Here is a 17,504-nt window from a genome sequence, read left to right as displayed (position 1 = left end):
TGCCAGTGTCCTTGTCCTCATGGTGAGCCACAGCCACCCCCTGCCTCTGCAGGAGACCCTCCAACACTAGCAGGTAGGTCTGGTTCAGTCTCCTTTGGGGTCACTGCTCCTTCCCCTGGGTCCCGATGCTACACTACTTTGTGTGTGCCCTCCAAGAGTGGAGTCTCTGTTTCCCCCAGTCCTGTTGAAGTCCTGCAATCAAATCCCGCTAGCCTTCAAAGTCTGATTCTCTAGGAATTCCTCATCCCGTTTGCCAGACCCCCAGGTTGGGAAGCCTGACATGGGGCTCAGAACCTTCACTCCAGTGGGTGAACTTCTGTGGTATAAGTGTTCTCCAGTTTGTGAGTCACCCACCCAGAAGTTATGGGATTTGATTTTATTGTGATTGCAGCCCTCCTACCGTCTCATTGTGGCTTCTCCTTTGTCTTTGGATGTGGGGTATCTTTTTTGGTGAGTTCCAGTGTCTTCCTGTCAATGATTTTTCAGCAGTTAGTTGTGATTCTGGTGCTCTCGCAAGAGGGAGTGAGCACACGTTCTTCTACTCTGCCATCTTGAACCAGTCTCTAGTTCTAGAATTTCTTGAGTCTAATCCCTTATTTCCATTCTTATTGTCTCTTGCCCTAACACAAACTCTCAGCATGTTGTATCTGAACTTTTAGAGTAGCTTCTTCATTGGTTTATCTTCTCTTGAATCTTCTTTCTTCTCCTTCTCTTGAATTATTTTTATAAAATGCATGTCTCATCCTGGAAACATTTAGTTTAGATTCCTTAACATAGAATAAAAGATGCTTCAAAATCTTACCCTAACATCTTGGTCTTTTTTTTTTTTTTTTTAATTGGAGTATAGTTGCTTTACAATGTTGTCTTAGTTTCTGCTGTACAGCAAAGTGAATCAGCCACACTTATGTATATATCCCCTCTTCCTTGGATTTCCTTCCCATTTAGGTCCCCACAGAACATTGAGTAGAGTTCCCTGTGCTATACAGTCTATTCTCATTAGTTATCTGTTTTATACATAGTAGTGTTTATATGTCAATCCCCATCTCCCAATCCATCCCACCCTTCCTTTCCCCCTTGGTATCCATACATTTGTTCTCTTTGTCTATGTCTGTCTGCTTTGCAAATAAGTTCATCTGTACTATTAACATTTTGGTCTTATCAGTTGGTACTCTTTACTATGTAACTTCTACTATCCAGGAAATAAAAATGGAGAAGTGAAGGAGGAAAAAAAAGTAGTCCACACTTTCCACTTTTAGAATCCCACCTTTTAAAAATCTCTACCACATTCGAAAAATATTTCAATCACACAGAGAATACAGTAATCACTGATCTCTCTGTTTCTAAAATGGGAAAATTTAAAAGTCTCAGTGAAATTTAGGAAGGACTTAGTAACTGAAAAAACTTTAGTAAATACTTGTAGCTGATGAAATTCCTAAGAAAAGGAAAGTCAGGCTCTTGGTGATATATATTTTTGTCATTGACTGTAGTTTTTCTTTTTACTTAATAGGGATGAATACATTGCTTTGTGCTCCCATTCAGACCCAGATGCCCCAGGGAGAGGTATGAGTTCATGCAAGTGCCTTCATATTTTAATCTTCTTTGACAGTTAAAACTTTTAAAACACAAAAAATTTCATGTTAGTGACATGACTTAGGGATTACTTACCAAAATGGACCAACATAGACTGGAAAAACTATGTACCTTTCCAGTTAACTAAGTATACTTAAATCACTGCCAGTGTAAATAACAGGGAAATATGTTAATTATATAAGGACTTCTCAACTTTAATGGGCATATGAATCATCTCAGGATTTTATTAAAATATAGATTCTTACCCAGCAGATCTGTGGTAGGTCCTGAAATTCTATAGTTCTAACAGTCTCCTAGGTGATACTAATGCACTGGTCCACAGACCATACTTTGAGCAATAAAGAGTTAGACTGTGTGCTTACAAGTAAAACCACTGCATTCAAGGACAACTCAACCACCCAACAGTATAGAGTGTACTATAAATTAGCCATCATGCACTTATTCCTTCCAAGTCTTTTTTACTTAGAATGAGAATGACCTATCTAATATAACAATTAGAATTTACATTATAGTTACGTTTGGTATTGTCAGTCTTTTCAGTTTTTAGTCAGTCTAGGGGTGAATAATTAACCTTAACTTTTAATTTGTTCAGAAACACTAAAAGTATTCACAGACTTCAGAAAAAAATTTAAATAACAAATTACGTGCTGCACACCACACCATTGATTCAAACAAACCAATGTAACATGAAACCATCATCTAGGATTGTTTATATAATACTCTTTCTATATAGTACATGTTATAAAATACCTTTTTAGACGTTTGCATTTGATTTGATCTCTTATATTTGCTTTCTTTGTAGATTTCAATTACAGAATACAACCATGAAAGGAAACATGCAAATGACCAGACAGTCATCTTTTCAGATGAAAACCAGATGGACCTGACAGCAAGTCACACTGTGATGATTACCAAAGGCCTTTTAGATTGCACCAAAAGTGAAAAATCAGCCAAGATAGATACCACATCATTTCTGGCTAACTTAAAGCTCCACATTGAGGATGCAAGAATGAAGAAAGAATTAAATTTTTCCAGGGATCAAAGCACTTCTTCAGAAAAGAAAATAAATTTCAATGACTTTGTAAAAAGATTGAAAACAGGAAAATCGAATGCTTCTCCTTTTACAGGACCTGATAAAGAAAATTCTGAGATGCCTATTCATTTCAAAGAATCAAATAGGGCCTCTTCTATGCACCAAATGCATGTATCTCTTAGTGTAGATGAAAATAGCAGTAATATGACTAGACTCTTTAGAGAACAAGATGATGGGATGAATTTTACCCAGTGTCATACAGCCAATATTCAGACTTTGATTCCCACATCCAGTGAGCCCAGCTTAAGGGAATTTAGAGGTGATGATATTACAACTTATGGCAATGACTTTATGGACCTGACAATTAACCACACAATACAGAAGTTACCTTCAGCAGATAATCTGTCTGAAATAGAAAATCAAACTCAGAATGTCATGATGGATGTTTCAACAGGTCATGGAGCTAAAGCACTAGGACAGAAGACAGTCTTTAAGGATAAACCGAATGATGCTTTTCAGGACCCTTCCTTAAACCCTGAAGGTGACATACATATTACCAGCAGTCATATTACAGGGAGAGAAATTCAGACAGTCACACAGACTTCCAACCAGGATGTCAGAACATTGGCCATGATCTCAGAATCTAAACATTCCAGTCCAGCTATTCAAGATTATAAGACATTTTTCTATTCTAGTTGTAATGATGCCATGGAACTGACCAAGTGTTTCTCAAGTATGAGAGAGGAGAAGAATTTGCTAAAGCATGACAGGAGTTATTCTAAAATGTATCCCAATCCAGATGCCATCTCTCTTCTCAGGGAGAATACTATTTATTCGGGAGAAGAAAGCATGGACATTACCAAGAGTCACACAGTTGCAATAGATAATCAGATTTTTAAACAAGTTCAGACAAATGTACAGATAGCAGCTGCACCAGTATCTGAAAAAGAAATGATGATCCAAAATCACATAATCGTGTCAGAGGACAGGGAAATGAATATAAATTATAGCTCAGTTCCTCATGTATCTAAGGAAAGATTACAGCAGAGCCTGGAAAATCCTTTATTTATTTCATTGACTGACAAAAGGACTGAAATCTTCACAGATGAAAATATGGATTTGACTAAAAGTCACATAGCTAATGTAGGAAGTCAGTTTCCTCTTGCATCTTACAGTCTGGCATCTGAGAATACCAGTAAATCTCACTCTCACAGCATAAGCCCTTCAGATGAATGGGAAGAAATGACCAAAGGTCATATTGAACCATGCCGACAACCAAACATAATATCTAAAAACATCCCAACTGACACCTGGGACAAAGGAAAAGATCAAGTTTTGAATATTTCACCCTATCTTGATAAAGATTCTCCTCAGTCACCTGATATTAACCAGAACATAGCAACAAGCCATAATATAGTATACTCTGGTGGAGATCTTGATAAACAAGTACCACTGAGAAATAATAGAAATACAGTTTCTTGTGAGCAATCTTTGTTTCCTACTACAAAGCCATTGTTTTCATCAGAAGGACAGTCTGCTATGAGAAATCATAATACTGCTGTTAACAGTCAAACAGTGAAATCTGTACCAGACCAGAATTCTAAACTGCCTGAGCCACTGAGGAAAAGTTTAGGCAGTCCTACACCTGACTGTTTTCATGACAAGATAATTATTTGTTCAGAGAAGGAGCAAAATATGGACCTAACCAAGAGTCACACTGTTGTCATTGGATTTGGTCCTTCTGAAGTACTAGAACTAGGTAAGACTAATTTAGAAAACACTAACAACCAGCTAACAACAGTAAACAGACAGAAAGCTGTAAAAGTTGAAAAATGTAATGAAAGTCCAATAGAAAAAACTGGAGTATTTATTTCTAATGATATCATGGGTGTGTTGAAGGACAAAACTGGAATTCTGAATGAAAAGCAAGATGTCAAAATTTGTGAAAGGAATAGTCTTGGCAGACTAAAAATTGATAAGACTGTTGTATTTTCTGAGGGAGATGAGAATGATATGGATATCACCAAGAGTTATACAGTGGAAATAAATCATAGACCTTTACTAGATGAACATGATTCCCATTTGGTGCCTTTGGCAGGAACTTCTAAAACTGTTTTGTATACATGTAGGCAGGATGACATGGAAGTCACCAGAAGTCACACAACTGCTATAGAATGTAAAACTGTCTCACCAGATAAAATAACTACTAGGCCTGTGGACAAAACTGTAATGTTTATAGATAATCACGATGAACTAGAGATGACAAAGTCCCATACTGTTTTCATTGACTACCAAGCAAAGGAGAAAACTGTGCTTCCAGACAGCCCTAACTTTGAACTATCCAAAAGAAAAAGCCTAGAAAAATCAAAAGTGACACCTAATCCTGCTAAGGAGGGTGTTTTCTTTCCGGACAATGGTGAAAGTGATCATTCAGTAGCAAAAGTCAGCCAGCTGACATTACCGGGGGAATGGTCTAATAGTGATCCTTTAGAGAAAGCTGAAGCATTTATATCTGATGATAACATGGAAGTATCTAAATCAACCACTTGGAAAAATGACAAAGATGTACGAAAGCCTGGATTTCTGAATGAATCCCTATCAGGCAAAAGTCAGAGAAGGAAGAGCCTTAAACTCAAAAATGGCAAGACCATTGCATTCTCAAAGAATGACAGAAATGATATGGATGTCATCCAGAGTTGTGCAGTGGAAATAAATAACAAAGGTGTCCTGGAAGATAGAGAGGACTCCCATTGGGTGCCTTTGGAAGGAACTTCTAATACTGTTTTACATACATGTGGGCAGGATGATATGGAGATTACCAGAAGTCATACAACTGCCTTAGAATATAAACCTCTCTCACCAGATAAAAGAACCACTGGGCCTATGAACAAAACCGTTATGTTTGTAGATAATCACAGTGATCTGGAAGTTACTAAGTCTCACACTGTTTTCATTGATTGTCAAGCCATGGAGAAAATACTTCAAGAGTACCCTAAATTTGGAATAGCAAAAGGAAAAACCTTGGGTGTTTCTTTTCCTAAGGATGGTAGCTCTGTTCAAGAAATCACTAAAGAACAAGCACTGGCTGTAGAAAACAAAATTGTTCTTCACACTGAGCAAAAGCATCATGTGATACCCTTTGTTCCTACTGATACATTGTCTGGGGGTCAAGGTGAGACAGAAATCAAATTCCATAGCACTGCTGTGGATGAAGAGGTCATGAAAGTTGTAGTCCAGGCCCATGTACTGGAAAAAGCCAAAATTGAAAGCTGTCACTTAAATAGTACAGATAGAAGAAATGTGGGTTTTACAGGCAGTTCTGCAGCTGCTACTTGTGGATCCAGTGATAATTATTCCTGTTTACCTAGTGTTGTTTCCTTTTTTGATAATTTGGAGGAGAATGGCATGCCCTTATGTGATAAAGATGATGTAAGAGCCAGTCATTGCCCAGTGCAAAATGATCTTCCTTATGCAAACAATTTAGCTAGTGAATATTATTTGAAATCTGAGGGACTGCCTCTTCCTGCTCCTTGTTCTTTGTTAGAGAAGGAAAAAGTTGTTCAAACCAGTACCCAAGGACAGTTAGACTGTGTCCTAACAGTACTCAAAGATCAAGATCTGATTAAGGAGCCCCCAAATCTATTAGCTAATGAAACTTTAGTATATGGTGAAGATTTGGGGGAGATGACTAAACTTAACTCAAAGCAAGTATCTTGTAAGCTTCCGAAGGATCAAATGGAGGCCTTTGTTGATAATGCAGAGCATAGTTTAAAGAAGACCTTTGTTGATGATGTTTGTGTTGCTTCTCAGCATCATCTGTCAACCCAGCAACGTCCATTACCTCAACAAGGACAGAGTATTGTCAGTAAAGATGAAACAATATTGTCTAAATCGGGAAATAAGAATTTAAATATTGTTAGAGGAAATTCCTCTGAACCCATATGTGAAAACGATTCCACAATGCTCAATAATGAGAAACAGTTTACTATGGCCTGTAAAAAAGAACTAAAGAAAAATATTCAAACAGCTAAATGTAATACAGCTATAGATTTCCACAGTAACTCAGACTTGACTAAGCAAGTTATTCAAACTCATATCAATCCTAGAGAAGCATCAGATCCTGTAATTGCATCTAATGCTGCAACTTTTAGTAGTATCAAACCACATCTGAATAATTTGAATGAAAAAACTGAAGAATTTTTAGATTTCCAACCAGTTCATATACCACCTTCTCCAGAACAATTACTTGAATTAGTAAATAAGGCACACAGTAATAAGAGTATAGTGCAAGCTACAGAAATACATAATGTTAACATAGTGTCCAGCAGTGTTAAAGATCATAGGGATGAAGAAAATAAAATTTCTCATAATGGAGCTGAAACCATCTCTGTACCATTAATGACGACTATAAAAGATAAAGTGAGGAGATGTTCTTTGGGAATATTTTTGCCCAGATTGCCAAACAAGAGAAACTGTAGTGTCACTGGTATTGATGACCTGAAGCCGACTCCAGCAGACACAACTGATTTAAATAACTTAGAAACTCAGCCAGTCTCCAATAAACATTCAGATACTGGATTTGTTGCAGCTAAACTGAACTTAAGCCCATCTCAATATATAAATGAGGAAAATCTTCCTATATATCCAGGTGAGATTAATTCCTCAGACTCTCTTAGCATAGATACTGAGGAAAAGGCTTTGACTGACACATACCAAAAAGAGATTTCACCATCTGAAAATAAACTGGAAGAAACCTGCAATAGCCAAAAAAGAACCTGGGTACAAGAAGAAGAAGATGATATTCAGGATGAGAAAAAAATCAGAAAAAGTGAAATTAGGTTTAGTGATACCGCACAAGATCAGGAGGTGAGCTCTGTCTTGAATTAAGAAATGTTCTTGATTTTTTATGAGTATTCTTGAATTTTAATTTTAGTCTCGGGTAAGCAGGAATTGATTATTTCCAATTATAGGCCTGGAGAAATATTCCTATGTAGAATCTTAAGAAATTAATTGACTAGCATTATACTAGTCATCTTAAACCTTTCTTAAATATTCCCATGTAGAATCTTAAGAAATTAATTGACTAGCAGTTAGACTTAAACACAATTTGAAGTGACAAATGGTCACAAAAAATGAAATGGCAAGTAGTACAAAAATTAATATCAAAATTGTGTAATTAATTCTAAATATTGTGTCACTTCTAGTGATTTGTCATTTTGGCTTTGCATATGAGAATCTCTAGCCAGGGTATATGTAGTTTGACAAGTCATCTTCAGTGTGAAAATATTTGGAGGGTAAAAAGTTTTTTTATTATGCAAACTGCTTAAAGAAAAGCTGGACTGAATTTTCTTGGCTAATGAGGATATATAGAAGCTGAAAGTCCATTTCTTTCGAGGATGGGAGAATGCCTAGATCAAGCCCAGTATCTCAAAGTGAAGTAAGTGAGATTTTGTGTTTATTTAAAAAGTCATAGAAGGTTCTTTCTTTATTTTGCAACACCTAGGCTTCTTAGATGTCCTGAGGTAACAATGTATGATAAAAAGTAGAGCTAGTGAATTAACCAATTTGTAAATATCTTCGTTATAATTGATAAAAAAGCAACATCTTGGACATGGAATTGTTAAACCATCGCTGAGAAATGTATGTCAGGACTTGTTCATTAGGTTGGCAGCAGAGGGGCAGAAGGAAGTATAAAGGGAGGGCTATATGTGGATGTGTTCATATTTAAATTTTGATGATAACCACTGATGTGTGTGTATCTCTTGGCTGTACTATAGGAATATGTTGTTAAGTAATTCAGTGGAAACATACCTCCTTGCTAATACTTTAATAGTTTAGATAATGAATCCTCTTAGAAGCATTATACTTTACGTACTCTGTTGCATTATGTCTCATTTTTAATTGAACATTAAGGGAATGTAGTATTTTAGTCATAACTGCCAATATCTTTATCTAGAGGCCTGTTGCCATTTTTGTCTTTTATGAAATTTTTGTTGCCAAGAAAGGCAGGATTACATTTTTTCCTTCCAGATTGAGTTGGTTTAGTGTATTCTTGGTTATCAAAATACTCATAGCTTTGGGACTTTTAAATGGTAAATATTCATGATGTGTGAAAAAGCATGATACATAACTGTATGATCTTAATTATATAAAAATGGATGCTAAGTTTTGTAGGTACACAAACGAGACCTAGGACGACACATCAAACAGTAAACTGCTTGTGATTGTGGATGATTTTGTTTTTTCTTCTTGTGTTTTTTGGTTTCCTATTTTGCACATGTTAACTTTTAAGAAATAAGTGTTATTTTAAAAACCTTTAAAAAAAAGGCATAGATTATAAAAGTTGAGGGAACACTGATTTGGATAACTTGTCACTGAAACTGAGTTTTACAGGTGGAGAAAGTATCATAGGTTCATAGGGGACTTCCCTGGTGGTGCAGTGGTTAAGGATCCGCCTGCCAGTGCAGGAGACACGGGTTCAAGCCCTGGCCCAGGAAGATCCCACATGCCGCAGAGCAGCTAAACCCATGTGCCACAACTACTGAAGCCCGCGTGCCTAGAGCCCGTGCTCCGCAACAAGAGAAGCCACGACAATGAGAAGCCCGCGCACCACAATGAAGAGTAGCCCCAGCTTGCCGCAACTAGAGAAAGCCCGTGCACAGCAACGAAGACCCAACACAGCCAAAAATAAAAAAACAAATAAATTTATTTAAAAAAAAAAGGAAGTATCATAGGTTCATAGAAACAAAGTTTAAACTCTGTTAAGAAATATGTGAATAAGCTTAGAAGATGATTTCAGTGGTTCTTTAAGGTGAGGTCCTGAGGAAATTGTTCATCTATGAAGCTTTGAGAAAGTTGTAACAGTAATATAAAATGTATAACTGAATAGATTCTATGAAAGTTAGTATTATTTTGTTCAATAAATATTTATTGGGTATCTGCTATGTCCTAGGTACTGTTTAAGTCCTGGGAATGCTTCAGTGGGAATTTACGGACAAAAATCTGTTCTCATAGACGTCACATCCTAGCACTTAGACAAGGAATATATTGCCCTTAAAAACATAAGCAGGGCTTCCCTGGTGGTGCAGTGGTTGAGAATCCACCTGCCAATGCAGGGGACGCAGGTTCAATCCCTGATCTGGGAAGATCCCACATGCCGCGGAGCAACTAAGCCCGTGTGCTACAACTACTGAGCCTGCGCTCTAGAGCCCGTGAGCCACAACTACTGAGCCTGCATGCTGCAACTACTGAAGTCCGCACGCCTAGAGCCCATGCTCCGCAACAAGAGAAGCCACTGCAGTGAGAAGCCTGCGCACTGCAACGAAGAGTAGCCCCCGCTCACTGCAACTAGAGAAAGCCCGCACGCAGCAATGAAGACCCAGCTCAGCCAAAAATCAATAAATAAAATAAATTTATTTTTAAAAAAAACATAAGCAAGTAGGTAGATGAAAATGGCATTTAAGGCTGTAAAGTCAAATGGTTAAAATGGTCAAAGCAGGACCATATGACTTATTTGACTTCATCCAAAGGAGTCTTGGTCACCTGGGGAAGGAAGTACTAAAGCCTGGAAATAAATGCCTTCTCTGTACTCTAGACAGAGCCAGCCATCGTGTACAGCCGGTATTCTCTTCTGGTTTTCTGCAGTGTGGTAGCCCTGACCTTGGTGACTAGTAGTTGAAAAATTGGATAGGTCAACATTTGGTAGCTCATAGGATATGGCTGTAACCTAGATACCTCTGGGGAACATTTGCTTTTATAGTATAATGCACAAAGTTATTTCTATATATTTTTAAATAAAATTACTTTGAACTCTAAAAGCCTAAAAAGTTACCTGTTGCTTATTCTAATTCTTTACTAAGGTATTTTATATGATTATAGATAAATTTTATGTTCGAAGTATTTCTCTTAACGTTGAACATTTAGTCATTATAAGTATACACTGTCATAACATTATTCTTATGATGTTTCTTTATTGATCATTTCAGATTTTTGATCACCGTGCTGAAGGAGCTATAGATAAAAATGCTAACAGTGTGTTGATAAAAAGCCTGAGCAGGACCCCATCTAGTTGCAGCAGTTCTCTGGATTCAGTCAAGGCTGATGGGACCTCTCTGGACTTCAGCAGTAAGACCTTCATGAAGGCTAAATAATAGAAGTCATCTGCTTACTTGACTAATATAGAAGTCATCTGCTTACTTGACTAATGATAAATGTATTTCAGTTCAGGAGATACTTGAAAGTTGTATAAGCTTTTTGGTAGTTGATAAGTAAAGTCATACTTAGTTTATTTTTAATTCTTAGTTATTTTAATAAATTGAGAAGTGTATATTACAAAAGTGATTTTCTTAAGAGGCTTATAATTAGTAGAGAAACATATGGAGCCTTAAAACTGTAATACACTTTGCCCTACAAATGACTGTCTTCCCAGAAGAATCCTAGCGGATAGCTTCAAGAGCATGAACCACACATAAACCTGAACAATAACTAAAATTAAGTTTACAATTTAATTTTGACTTTTTCATCACTTGAATTTGCTTTACTTGTAGCACACCCCAGTAGTCAAATAGAATCACAGTTCCTCAGAGATACCGTTTGTGAAGAGAGCTTGAAGGAGGTATGTTAAAGTAGTTCTCATTTCTAATGCAGCTTATTTCCTTATTTTGTTTTCTCGTTTAATTTTTTTTTAATTATGAAATATTTCAAATATACAGGAGACTAGTTTTCTTTTTTTTTTTGGTTAAGGATCCAACATGGCAATTAATTATGTGGAGTAGAATCACAATTGGAAGACCTACGTTTTGTTGGGTTTTTTCCCAATTTTACTGTTACTGAATAAACTTAAGAAATAATATTAGATAAAATCTGCTCATGTATAGCCTACAAATATCTGGATAGTGTTTCCACAAATATATGCAAAGTACTTTAAGCCATTTAGAAACAAAGGAGGTGGTTATAGTCAAAATGACTCACTTTGAATGGTCATGCAAACTTTTTTTTTTTCCTCAGAAACTCAAAGATGGGAGAATAACAATAAAGGAGTTCTTTATACTTCTTCAGGTCCACATTCTGATACAAAAACCTCGACAGAGCAATCTCCCAACCAAAGTAAGTTCAGTTTCTTGGCAAAATAGTTATCTCAGTTAAAATATATTGTACTTGTTTACTAAACTGCATCAAAGCAAGCATTTATTAAAGAACAAAAAAAGAATCTAAGGAAGCAAATTTTCCTATATAAGGTTTTCCTGTAGAAGGTACATTTGGGGTTAGCATAAAAATTGATTTTTTAAAAAATAATCATGAATTTTGAAAACGTGAAATTTTATTTTTTTTCATTTCTTGCCGTCTATTTTGTTTCTTATACTTTTTCCTGAACATATGGTTTTTAAAAAAAGTACAGCAGAAGTTTGTTTTTTCGGGTTTTTTTTTTGGTTTTTTTGGTTTTTTGTCTGCTTTGGGTCTTCATTGCTATGCGTGGGCCTTCTCTAGTTGCGGCAAGCGGGGGCTACTCTTCGTTGCAGTGCGTGGGCTTCTCATTGTGGTGGCTTCTCTTGTTGCGGAGCATGGGCTCTAGGTGCGCAGGCTTCAGTAGTTGTGGTGCACAGGCTTAGTTGCTCTCCGGTATGTGGGATCTTCCCGGATCAGGTATCGAACCAGTGTCCCCTGCATTGGCAGGTGGATTCTTAACCACTGCACCACCAGGGAAGTCCCCAGCAGAAGTTTTTAAAACACTTACCAAAATCAAAAATATATAAGGTCATAGAATACTTAAATAATACAGTCAAACTGAGTTTAAAAGATTAATAGACAAACATATCACTTACATACAAAATTACATAATATTTTTTTCACTTAAGTCTGTCAAACATTTACAAAAATTAATTATGCCCTTGGCCACAAAGAAAATGGGAAAAAAAAAACTGGAGATTTCGTGGACATCATCTGATCTTAATCCAATAAAATTAGAACTAATAAAAGGACAAATATCTTAGCTTCTTGGAAATTAAGAAACACATTTCTAGATAACTCATATCAAAGAAGAAATCAAAACTATTTAGAAAGCAAAGTAAGGAGAACATTTAATGCCAAATATATGGGATATACAGCAGAAATTATACTTACCAGGGAATTAAAAGCCTGAGATATCATTGTTATAGAAAAGACTCTAAAAATAAAGGATTTTTTAACACTCACTTTAAGAAATTGGAAAATGAACAATAAAATAACATCCATAAAAAGGCAGGAAGACATATTTAATCCAGGTAAATAGTAAAGTTATTGAAATAGAAAACAAAAATTAGTAGAAAAGATAACAGATCTAAAAACTGGTACTTTGAAAAGACGATAAAATAAGAAAACTCTTCAAGAGCCTAATTAAGAAAAAGGAGAAAGCTAAAATATATATGGTTGAGAAAGAAGACATGTCCACAGATTAAAGGAGAGATTAAAATAATTTTTTTTAATCCACCAACTGTGATGATAAATTTTAAGACCTAGATGGTTTTTCAGAAAAATATAAATTACCAAAATTAACCCAGGAACTGGAAAACTCTAATTAACTACCATTGAATTTTTTTTTTTACAATTTACCATTAAAATTGTCTCTAGGACCAGATGAGTTCTAACTTTTAAAGAATAGATCCACACATATATGAATATTTGCTTTATGACAAAGATGCCCCTGCAGAACAGTGGCCTTTTCTATAAATGGTGTTGCATCAGTTGGATATCCATAGGAAAAAAATGAACCTTGATTCATACTTCACCCTATACATAAAACTCAGTTCTATACAACACCAAAAGCACAAGTGACAAAATTAAAAATTGGAGCTCATCAAAATTTAAAACTTGTGTGCTACAAATGATACCATCAAGAAAGGGAAAAGACAACCCACAGAATGGGAGAAAAATTTGCAAATCACACACCTTATAAGAGACTTGTATCCAGAATATATAAAGAACTCTTGAAATTCAAAAAGACAACCCAATTAAAAAAATTGTCTGGGACTTCCCTGGCGGTCCAGTGGTCAGGACTTCGCACTTCCAATGCAGGGGGTATATCCGATCCCTGGCTGGGGAACTAAGATCCCACATGCCCCACGGTGTGGCCCAAAAAAAAAAAAAGCCAAAGGATCAGAATAGACACTTCTCCAAAGAAGATATGCAAATGGCCAATAAACAAAATGATGATTAAGGAAATACAAATTAAAATGAGTTACTACTTCACACCCACTAGGGTGGCTGTAGTCAAAAACACAGAATAATAAGTATTGGCAAGGATGTGGAGAAATTGGAATTTTCATACATTGCTGATAGGCATGTAAAATGGTGTAGCCACTTTGGAAAAGAGTTGAGTATTTCCTCAAAAAGTTAAACATAGGGCTTCCCTGGTGGCGCAGTGTTAAGAATCCGCCTGCCAATGCAGGGGACAAGGGTTCAAGCCCTGGTCTGGGAAGTTTCCACATGCCGCGGAGCAACGAAGCCCGTGCGCCACAAGTACTGAGCCTGCGCTGTAGAGCCCACATGCCACAACTACGGAAGCTTACGTGCCTAGAGCCCGTGCTCTGCAACAAGAGAAGCCACCGCAATGAGAAGCCCACGCACCGCAACGAAAAGTAGCCCCCACTTGCCGCAACTAGAAAAAGCACGCATGCAGCAAGGAAGACCCAGCACAGCCAAAAATAAATAAATAAAATAAATTAAAAAAAAAAAAAGTTAAACATAGAACTATTATATGATCCAGCAATTCCACTTCTAGGTATTTACCTAAGAGAATTGAATACATACATCTACACAAAAACTTGTATGTGAGCATTATTCATAATAGCCAAAAAGTGAACTGATTAGTAGTTACTTGAAGCTGGGATGGGGTGGAGGAGAACGGGGAATGACAGCTAACGGGTACAGGGTTTCTTTTAGCGGAATGAAAATGCTCTAAAATTAGCTGGTGCTTGATGTTGTACAACCCCGTGAATATATTTTTAAAATCATTTAATTGTATACTTAAATGGGTGAATTATATAGTGTGTAAATTAAACCTCAATAAAGCTGTTTAGAAAGAAATCAATTATAGGAGGATTGTATATCTAACGTGAAAAGTAAATCAAAGATGGAAACTGGGAAGATACTTATGCATCTTTTGGGTTGCCAACCTCATTCTTCTTATCACCATAGTGCCCCTTCCTAGTATAATCTCCTTGCCTCAGCTGAAGATGGGGAGTAGAAAGGTGCCTAGGTATGCAGCCAGAGTCTTAGGAAAAGCAGAAAGAGTACCAGGGGACCAGAGCAGAAGGGAAGGGTAGGAACAGAGAGGATGCTGGCAGGGTGGAAGAGGGAGAGGATATGTAGGAAGCTAATCTTTGAGGGTATGAATGCTCCCCTTTCCTCTCAGACCTTACGGAGGTCAGGAGGGGCAGTGTTAGGGAAATATATCTGGGAACAAACCCATCAAGATAGTAAGAGAAATCAACTATACTTCAATAAAATAAATTTTTAAAAAAAGATGGTAAGAGAATTCAGGCTATATCAGGAAAGAAATTTAAAAATCCCAAAGTAGAGGAAGCCCAAAGAAATGGAGTATGTATGGGCTGTGGAAAATGAGGTTCACAGCTATGGGCATCTGTTCCAGGACTTAGATGACTATGAGTCTCCTTTAGGGTAGACCTGGGGAGAGCATTTTTGAGGCAGGTGGGGAGATGTGTGGCAGCCCTCATAGACAGATGTACAGCATCCATATGTGTGTGTGCAGTTGCAGGAGCTCAGCTGGCAGCACTGGCAAAAGGTACTAAGTAGAAATATCAAATCACTATATTGTGTAACAAGAACTAATAACATAGTGTTGTAGGTCAGTTATATTTCAAAAACAAACAAACAAACTTATTAAAAATGAGATCAGATTTGCGGTTACCAGAGGCGGGCAGTGAGAGGTGGGGAAATAGGATCAAGGCAGTCAAAAGGTACAAACTTCCAATTATAAGATAAATAAGTGCTAGGGATGTAAGGTACAACATGATAAATATAATTAACACTGCTGTATGTTATCTATGAAAGTTGTTAAGAGAGCAAATCCTGAGTTCTCATCACAAGGAAAATTTTTTTCTATTTCTTTAATTTTGTATCTGTATGAGACGATGGATGTTTATTAAACTTGTGATAATCATTTCATGATGTATGTAAGTCAGATCATTAGCTGTAAACCTTAAACTTATTCAGTGCTATATGTCAATTATATCTCAATAAAACTGAAAGAAAAAAAAAGGTGCTATGGTAGTGCCCCAAGACCTCCTGCATGCCCAAGGAGTGGCTCAGGCCAAAACACTATAACTTACACCCTTTCAGTGCGGTTGAGGAACTACTGCAAGTACCCCTGCCAGGCCTGAGATACCCAAGAGCTGATTGTGCATAAATTGGGCACTTAATCAAAATAGATAAGTCAAGTGAGGAGGGTGACCTGTGCATATAGTCCTGGACTCAAGGTACAGCAAATTACCCATGTATTGCATACAGCATGGGCAATTGCATCCAGTATGTACCCATAGTGCATGAGCCTAATATCCATTGGCACTTGGCATTCCTGGTGAATCTCTGAGAATGTGGTCCCATGTTTCACTTTGTGGTTATGAAGGTTCAAGAGGAAACCTACTCTTTTTTTAAAAAAAACTTTACTATTATAGGAATTTTCAAACATATACAAAAATAGATAATAGTTTAATGAACTCCCCGTGTATCCATCACCAAACTTCAAAAATTATCAACTCTTTATTCTCTACATTTTCCTACCTCCCCACCCCTGTTATTTTGAAGCAAATCGCAGGCATCATCAATTTATCTGTATTTCAGTATGTATCCCTAAAAAGATGGGGACTCTTATTTTTTAAATATCCAAATACCATAATCATATCTTAAAATGATTAATTATTAAGTCAGTATTTATATTTCTCTGATTGTCTGCATTATTTTCCAATTTGTTAAGTTGCAACCCAAGTGAGGTCCAAACATTATAAACACTTGATATCTCTCAATTATCTTTTAAAGTATAAGGTCCCCTTCCATAACCCTCCCTTCCCCCCCGCTTCTCTCTCTCTCCCTCTCTCCCCCTCTCTCCCCTAACCCCCGCTTTTCATGAGGAAGCCAGATTTTTCCATACTCTGCTAAGTATGGATTTTGCCCATTGTGTATACCCAAACTTTCATTTTAACGTGTTCCTCTGTCCTTTGTATTTTCTGTAAATTGGCAGAGGCCTTATCAGATGAAGGGTTTTTTTTTCAAGTTTACTTTATAGTTGTACTTTCATCAGGAGATAGTATCTGGTGATGATGTGATGATCAACCATTATTTAATGATCAACCATTATTACTAGATCATTATCTAGATCTAGTAATTCATTAGGAGTTGTAAAGTAGTGATATCCTAATTTTCTTCTTTTTTTTTTTTCATTTATTGTCTAAATACTTCTATAAAAAGAAATATTCCTTTATCAAGTATTTGGCTCCTATATGAAAGGCAGTCAGCCATTTTCCCAAGGAGGCCTGATTTCTTTGAGAAGTATAGAGCTTTGATTTTTCTTTATAAATTTAGCCTTAAAAATATTTTTTAAGGGCTTCCCTGGTGGCGCAGTGGTTGAGAATCTGCCTGCCAATGCAGGGGACACAGGTTCGAGCCCTGGTCTGGGAGGATCCCACATGCCACGGAGCAACTGGGCCCGTGAGCCACAATTACTGAGCCTGCGCGTCTGGAGCCTGTGCTCCGCAACAAGAGAGGCCGCGATGGTGAGAGGCCCACGCACCGCGATGAAGAGTGGCCCCCGCTTGCCACAACTAGAGAAAGCCCTCGCACAGAAATGAAGACCCAACACAGCCATAAATAAATAAATTTAAAAAAAAAA

The 17,504-nt window shown here is 36.9% G+C and overlaps 1 protein-coding gene across 2 annotated transcripts in view; it reads left to right on the top strand.

Moving 5' to 3' along the window:
• Positions 1-17,504, top strand: part of KNL1 (kinetochore scaffold 1) — a 66,083-nt gene that overhangs the window by 29,493 nt on the left and 19,086 nt on the right. For both annotated transcript variants that reach the window (XM_036844895.1, XM_036844894.1), the window contains exons 9-13: positions 1,508-1,560; positions 2,393-7,489; positions 10,609-10,747; positions 11,170-11,237; positions 11,630-11,728. In XM_036844895.1, the coding sequence (XP_036700790.1) occupies positions 1,508-1,560; positions 2,393-7,489; positions 10,609-10,747; positions 11,170-11,237; positions 11,630-11,728 (5,456 nt within the window). The remainder of the gene's footprint in view (positions 1-1,507; positions 1,561-2,392; positions 7,490-10,608; positions 10,748-11,169; positions 11,238-11,629; positions 11,729-17,504) is intronic.

The sequence above is a fragment of the Balaenoptera musculus genome, chromosome 2, assembly GCF_009873245.2.
Source record: "Balaenoptera musculus isolate JJ_BM4_2016_0621 chromosome 2, mBalMus1.pri.v3, whole genome shotgun sequence".
Taxonomy (NCBI): domain Eukaryota; kingdom Metazoa; phylum Chordata; class Mammalia; order Artiodactyla; family Balaenopteridae; genus Balaenoptera; species Balaenoptera musculus.
This window is presented reverse-complemented; position numbering and strand designations above follow the sequence as displayed.